This window comes from Saccopteryx bilineata, chromosome 4, assembly GCF_036850765.1.
Source record: "Saccopteryx bilineata isolate mSacBil1 chromosome 4, mSacBil1_pri_phased_curated, whole genome shotgun sequence".
Classification (NCBI taxonomy): Eukaryota; Metazoa; Chordata; class Mammalia; order Chiroptera; family Emballonuridae; genus Saccopteryx; species Saccopteryx bilineata.
In genome coordinates, this window is record NC_089493.1 from 5,720,178 (window position 1) to 5,727,733 (window position 7,556).

The 7,556-nt window shown below is 56.1% G+C and overlaps 1 protein-coding gene across 3 annotated transcripts in view; it reads left to right on the forward strand.

Annotated features, from left to right (window-relative positions):
• WARS1 (tryptophanyl-tRNA synthetase 1) overlaps window positions 1-7,361 on the forward strand; it is a 28,263-nt gene extending 20,902 nt beyond the window's left edge. For all 3 annotated transcript variants that reach the window (XM_066277567.1, XM_066277565.1, XM_066277568.1), the window contains 4 exons: window positions 819-931; window positions 1,128-1,301; window positions 5,197-5,337; window positions 6,420-7,361. In XM_066277567.1, coding sequence (XP_066133664.1) covers window positions 819-931; window positions 1,128-1,301; window positions 5,197-5,337; window positions 6,420-6,581 — 590 coding nt within the window. In that variant the 3' untranslated portion in view covers window positions 6,582-7,361. The remainder of the gene's footprint in view (window positions 1-818; window positions 932-1,127; window positions 1,302-5,196; window positions 5,338-6,419) is intronic.
• Window positions 7,362-7,556: the final 195 nt, after the last annotated feature.

Here is a 7,556-nt window from a genome sequence, read left to right on the forward strand (position 1 = left end):
GCCTGGCCAGGCCCATCAGAGCAGAGAGGGCGGGGCCGGCCCATCAGAGCAGAGCAGGGCCTGGAACCCAGCTGCTGAGATGGTGGCGTCTACACTTTGTCTCTGTAAATTGTAAAGGAAGTCTCCTCGGAACAGAAGGAGCCAGTGTGAGGCCCTCGGCCACTGTCCTGGGCATGTGGAGTGTATTTCAGGGTGCCAGCCCGCCCTCTCTTCATCATCCATTTTAAGCTTAGAAGAAAGTAGGAAGGGTGCAGACGGCTTCGGAGTTCTTGTCCACGCACAGTACATACCTGAGCACACCTGAGTCCCCCAGTGCCGCACTGGGGCACAACCTGTCGAGGGTGACACGGATGCCATACTGTGACCCAGGAATCCCACCTCTGCAGTCTCAGCAAATAACAGTAGCAGTATTAGCAGCCCCCCAGATACTGAAGTGTTCCGTACTAAGGTAGCAGAGTGTATATAGTAAGTAAACGATGAACACCCAGGGGGCGGGGAACGGTTAAGTGCTGGACGGTACATCTACAGGAGAGAACACAGTTAACAGCGGCCTCGGTAAATGCTACAAAGTGGGAAAGGCAAGGAAGAAAACGGAGTATAATCACCACCGAAATGCGCAAAATAGAGAAAAGAGATGAAGAGACCAGTTGGGTCTCCAGATTTTTTTCTTCTACTTTTCTGTAGTTTTCAGAGTTTCTGTAGTGGAGACTGCTCTTCTAACGGTGAGAAAGCCTGGTTTGTTCATCCTCTCTCGGGCAAAGGGGCGATGGCCCGACGGGGGCGGGGCTCATGTCACAGCCCTGTGTCCTCCCTCATAGGGAAGATCAGCTTTCCCGCCATCCAGGCTGCTCCCTCCTTCAGCAACTCCTTCCCGCAGATCTTCGGGGACAAGACGGATGTCCAGTGCCTCATCCCATGTGCCATCGACCAGGTCAGGAGGCGGAGCGGGGTGTCTCTGGCCTGGGCCGGCAGGGGAGGTGCTGTTTACTCCCCGGTGGTAGAGGCGGCTTGGAAGGGCCTTGGGTGCAGAGTCGGTTCTGTAAGCGCCTGGACGCTGGGGTGCTGTTCACCAGCTAAGACGGGGTGCCTTCCTCCCAGGCGTCCTCAGAAGGCTCTTTCTCCCCCAGGATCCTTACTTCAGGATGACGAGGGACGTCGCCCCCAGGATCGGCTACCCGAAACCAGCCCTGCTACACTCCACCTTCTTCCCTGCCCTGCAGGGGGCCCAGACCAAAATGAGTGCCAGCGACCCCAACTCCTCCATCTTCCTCACAGACACGGCCAAGCAGATCAAGACCAAGGTGAGCACTGCCCCGGGCGGGGGCGCCTGTGTGAGTGGCCCGCAGGGTCGCTCTGTCATGTCGGCATCGCCGCCCAGGGCCGCTGAAATCCAGGGTCTGTGACGACCCCTCTCACTCGAGGCTGCCTGTCCCTGTTCCCAGGTAGCAGGTGAATTTGGTGAATTTGTTTTGTGGCCCTTCACGTAGGCAAAACTTTGTTTTGTTTTGTGTGTTTTTTCTATCTTTTCTCATCAGCACTCTATTCTGAAAGCAAAGTCATGACAAATTTTTTTTTAAAGAGTACTTTTTTTTTGCCTGACCTGTGGTGGCGCAGTGGATAAAGCGTCGACCTGGAAATGCTAAGGTCGCCGGTTCGAAACCCTGGGCTTGCCTGGTCAGGGCACGTACGGGAGTTGATGCTTCCAGCTCCTCCCCCCGTCTCTGTCTCTCTCTCCTCTCTAAAATGAATAAATAAAATAAATAAAAATTTAAAAAAAAAAAAAAAGTACTTTTTTTTTTTTTTTACAGAGACAGAGCGAGAGTCAGAGAAAAGGATAGATAAGGACAGACAGGAACACAGAGATGAGAAGCATCAATTATCAGTTTTTCGTTATGACACCTTAGTTGTTCATTGATTGCTTTCTCATATGTGCCTTGACCACAGCCCTTCAGCAGACCGAGTGACCCCTTGCTGAGCCAGCGACCTTGGGCTCAAGCTGGTGAGCTTTGCTCAAACCAGATGAGCCTGCGCTCAAGCTGGTGACCTCGGGGTCTTGAACCTGGGTCCTCCGCATCCCAGTCCGACACTCTATCCCCTGCGCCACCGCCTGGTCAGGCGACAATTTTTTTTTAAGTTATACTTAAATCGAAGGGGGAAAATGTCGTGTTTTTCTGAGCATGAGCTGTATTCCAGAGCCAGGTCGGGCACTTTGTTCACAGTTTCTCTTATTAATTCTCACTGGGATAGCGTGGTGTGTTCTTCTTAAAAGTGAGAAGGTCAGAGCCCAGAGGGAGAGACCACCTTGGCCATGTTTCCACCCTGGAAATGACAGGATGGTCCTGGCCCGTGGGCGGCCCCGACAGCCTGGAGGCTGGGGGCTGGCTCCCCCTGACAGTTGTCACTCACACAAGAACTGATGAGTGTCTTTGCCACGACAGCCCCCGGGCCGGCGTGCCGCGGGCTCTCAGTCCAGATTTGCGGGGCCCCAGAGAATCGTGAACTGGGAGTTAGTTGGAGCATTCTCCTTCTCAGACCGCACTTCTGTGCTCGGTGCTGACCTGCCAGCACGTGACAGTCCCCTCACTGCCCTGCATCGCTGTTGACATTTTACTTGGAAATAAGTGTGTGTTTGCTGGGGGGGGGGGGTATTCAGAAGGAGGGACAGAAACTATTTGAAGCTGTAATGCCACCGTCTGAGTCACTGCTGGCCCCTGGCCCTCTGGAAAGTCCCAGTCAGGCTCTGGTTGAGAGCAGGGAAACCCTTAGTGTTGAAACTTGCTTCCAGGCGTGCCCCCCCCCATGGAGCAGCTGTAATCAGACACACTCTTCCCTTTCCCTTTCCCTTTCCCTTCCCCTTCGGTGGGGACTTCCAGAGCGTCGGTTGGGCATTCCTTTCCTCAGGCAGAGGAGGCATTTTGTTCTGCTTTTGAGATATTGTTTGAGGTCAGCCATGTTTGGCTCTGGGGCATTTTCATTCACTTAGGGACCCACAGAAACCCAGAGGGTGGGTGAGCCTGAGCAGGAGATCAGTCCCACACAGGTCGCCAGGGCCACCAGGGTCCCTAGCGCCTGTGGGGCAGGACAGGCACCTGCCCCTCTCAGGAGGAGCAGCAGTAGCTGTGGGACACGCAGCGGGCTGTGAGACCACCTGCCCTGCTGACCTGTGTGATTGCACCGCGTCCTTGCGTCCACCCTGGGCACCACGTCCAGCTTGTAGGCAGGGAAACCAGGGCTTGGGGAAGCATGGGACCAGGGCTGGCACCCAGGTCCACCGCTGTCTGGCCCTGCCTCTTACCTGCTGTTGGTGCATGAGCTTGGCTGTCTGGTGTCATTTGTGACATGGGGCAGTTGTCCCCTTCACAGACGAGGCAGGGCTTCCATGAAATCACATATAAAAAGTGATCTGAACAGTTTATAAAATGTCTAGCGCTGCCCAAATTTAAGTTTACAGTTCAGAAAGTGAAAGTGAATAGTTGAGCAACCCCTTTGTAGGGTGGGCCCCGCGAGCCTCCCCCCGGCTGTCTGTCCCCGGGGCCCTCAGAGCCCATCCTGTCAGCCGAGCCCCTACAGGCGGCCCCGGGAAGTGCGAGTTGCCTCCTGTAGGACAAATATTTGTGACACAGTTGACCACGTGGCCACCCCTCGGGTTTCTGGTCGCAGGGCCCCTTCATGCCTGCCCCAGAGCCGGCCGCCCAGCTCCAGACCAGTGGCCCATCCAGCCCTCGGTCTTGGGGCTTCTACCAGCCCCACTCAACCTTCCCGTTGGACTGGAGCAGTGCAAGCCCAGCCACTCTCGAGGGCTGGATCAGGTCCCCCGTTCCCCGGCCTAGACAGCCGTACAGTCTGGGCCTCGTTTCCTTCACTACAGAGTGGAGAGAGTGATGCCGAGGTCCCTGGGTCACTGGGGACTCAGCCACCATCAGAGGAGAGGCCTGTCCAGGTGGCAGGCGGTCCCTCTGCATTCAGGAAAACGTGCAGCAGACACGCACTTCCTTGTCCTCCTCTCGGACAGAAGCAAGGGGCTGCCCTGGCCCTTGGGTGGCTCCACCCTGGTAGCTTGGGAGACCCCCTGGCTCGGGAGTGTCTTCCCTGAGGCCCAGTGAGGGAACATGCCGAGGAAGATGCCCACGGGGTGGAGGCTCCGGCAGACACCATGCCTGCCTGAGAGCCCTGTCCTCGGTGGCTTCCCTCTGCCTGTTCACTTGGGATTTTCCAGTTTCTGCAGTTTGCAGATACTGGTTTGATTTTATGCCTTGCTCCCTTTTTGCTAAGGGAAGGCGGCCTACCCACCAGCCACCACCTCTCGCCAGCCCCCCTGGGCAGGGTCATGCCCAGCATCTTAGGCCACTTCCTCTTTCTCTGGGCAGAGCTCGGCGGGGCCCACTGCAGGAGGTGGCCCTCCCTTACCTCGCCTGTGCCGACGTTCCTCTGCTGCTCCTGGACAGTCCCCGAGCGTCCAGTCTGTGACCCCCTGTCCTGGAGCCTCTGGGGGGACCTACTAAACATTTCCACTTAGAATTGACCAACTCTACCCACCCCGTTCCCCATTTTTAAAAATTAACGTGACATTTGCACATAGCAGGTGTCTCAGATTCTCATTGAAAGAACACTGAAGAAATTTTGTCCATATTTTTTGGCTTTTTTTCTCTTACCTGTGGCCCTGATTTCTCCAAGATTCTCCTCCATGGTTCCTGAAACACATTTGTTAGATTGTGAGTTTGTCTTCGGCTCCCGATAGTGCACGTGTTAGGTGGGCTTGTCCTGCAGGCCTTCCACCTCCATGCTGTCCATCCAGATTTCCCTCCTGAGCTGTCTTCCTGTACCGGCCGTTCTCTTGCACCGTGGGGAAGGCTGGGGCTAACAGCGCTGCCCGTCCCTGGTCGTCTCTGTCATTCTGAAGGTGATTTGTGCCTGTCCTCTTTCTGAAGCTCTTCAGCAGATAACTCTTTAGGACATTTCCCCCAAATTTCAGCTTTCCTGACTCTATTCTTGTCTCTGGGAAGTGGGGGTCACAAAGCCAGACTGCCTTCCTTTCCCCGCTCCCTGCAGTGAGCCCCACAGAGGCTGGAACCCTGGCTTGGCAGGGCGGAGCCGTGTGGGGCTCCTCCCACCGTCCTGGAGCCCGGGCCTCCCAGCACGTGTGCTCCCCCGGAGAGCCCGAACCGGCTAGCGTTTCTGCGTCTCTTGCTGGTGCAGGTCAACAAGCACGCGTTTTCCGGAGGCAGAGACACCATCGAGGAGCACAAGCAATTTGGGGGCAACTGTGACGTGGACGTGTCCTTCATGTACCTGACCTTCTTCCTTGAGGATGATGACAAGCTGGAGCAGATCAGGAAGGTGAGGCGGGGCCCCGGGGCTCTGGCAGCGGCGGTGGGGGTAGGGTGGCCGGAGCTTCCCTGGGGCCTGGGCCCAGGACATGAAAATGGAGTAAGGTAATGGCTTTGTAACCACATCCCAAGAAACCTCCTGACCACATATTCACACAAGAGAAAATGCCAGTGGCCACTTACTCAGTAGGCACACACAAGGGTTTGATCTTACTGTCATCAGAGCAGCAGGAGTGAAGGCAGCCCCTGGCCAGTGAGCAGGGTTTGTTGCTGGGGCGATTGGGAGCCAGATGTTTCCTGTCCCCCAGGGGAGCTGAGTGTCCCCCCGGGCCTTACCGGGAGCAGCTTGGCCCTGTATGGAGAACCCAAAGGGCGTCCACAGCTTGGCCTAGGGTTTCCAGTTCCTGGACTCTCTCCCACGGAGGGACCTTGGTTAAGAAAGCGCTCCCCGTGCAGAGACGTTCACGTGGTAACAGCCGAAGTTCAGGACAGGCTGGACAGCGGAAGCAGTGCTAACTAGGGACTGTCACAGGACAGACGCGTGCGGGAGGGAGGGTCTTAGAGACACGGGATCGTCCGCCTACCGTGGTGATAAGAGGTTCCAAAGTGGAGATGCCGTGAGGTCACTGCGCTGAGAGGAAAATAGCTAAGAATCCACCGAAATGTTGGCGGTGGCCCCGCCTCGGGGCAGACGGGCCTTGCGGCTGCTCTGTGTTTAGGTTCTTCGTTAAGCGTGTTCCGTGAGTACGTGTTACGTTTACAGTCAGAAAATAAGAAAGATTCAGCAAAGATTTTGTAGAAGCCAGTGAGGCCGGGGGAAGCCGCTGCTTGTTACGCGGGCTCGGAGCTGGAGTCCCGGCTCCCACCGGCGGGCCGGGGAGGCCACACCCCCCTTGATGCGAGAAGGCAAGTCAGAGCCACTCGTCAGGGCCGAGTGCCATCATTTTCAGAAAAATGTAGTTTAAAACAGTGTTTCAACCCGCAGATTGGCACCGGCCAGCGGTTGAAAACCCCTGGTGTAAGGACAGGTTACTGTCTGAGCACGCCCCGTGGGGGCGGAGCCAGTTCTCATGGGGCCGTCTCCTTCCGCAGGATTACACCAGCGGGGACATGCTCACCGGCGAGCTCAAGAAGGAGCTCATAGAGGTCCTGCAACCCCTGATCGCGGAGCATCAGGCCCGGCGCAAGGAGGTCACGGACCAGATAGCAAAAGAGTTCATGACTCCCCGAAAGCTGTTCTACGACTTTCAGTAATGCCTCATGTTACATCTGCACGTGAAGAAACAACTTACCAATAACCCCAGCCAACTGAATCACTGCTCCACTTAGGCTCTGGCCCACAGCACTTACTGGGCCTGTCTGTCAATACCATTTCTTCCTGTGAATGTCATCCCGTCTGTCTCTTGAGGACAAAGCCCTATGAGCCCTGGCCGGGTAGTGCAGTTGGAATGTCATCCTGATGGCTTCATGGTTACAGGTTCAGTCCCTGGTCGGGGCACATACAGGAATCAACAATGAATGCATGGATGAGTGGGACAGCAAACCAGTGTTTCTCTCTCTCCCTTCCTGTCTAAAATCAATAAATTAAAAAAAAAAAAACAACCCTGTGAGCTGCCTGGGTGCAGGGTGAGCCCCGCTGGGGTCTCTCCCACAAGGCAGCCCCCTAGGACACAGGGCCTGGGGCGCGGTCCATGGGCCGGCCTGTTCTGGCCCAGGAGAGGACTTGCATTTGAAAACCTCCGGTTCCAAACAGACTCCTCAAGCCTGCTGCTGGTAGCAGAGCCTGTGTAGTCTGTGAGTGTACATCTGGAATCCAGATGCTGTTATTCTAAAACTAAACAGCGCTCGGGAAACCAAGGTGGGGGAGTGCAATGGGCACAGAGTATTTCAGCCCGGCTGCCCTGCACCCGGAAAAAGCCGCTAGCTAGTAGCTGTGCGGCACACAGCAGAGCCCCCCCCCCCCCAGCTTGAACGCTGCTCTTAACACCGAGTGTCAGCCAGAGTGGCCACTTGCATTAAACTGGGTCTTTGTGGGAGCCACTTTCCAGTTCACTTACTCAGCTGCAAGTCGCACGTTTTCTAAATATTGCACCCCCTTTCCCAAACCTACTGATGCTGCTCCCTCCAAATAGGCCTGCGCAAGAACCAGGGGCCGCTTCGCTCCCGCCCTGCCGGGTGCGGGGGTCTGTTGCCTTTGCAGACGCTTTTGTCTGGACACTTGACTGGCGC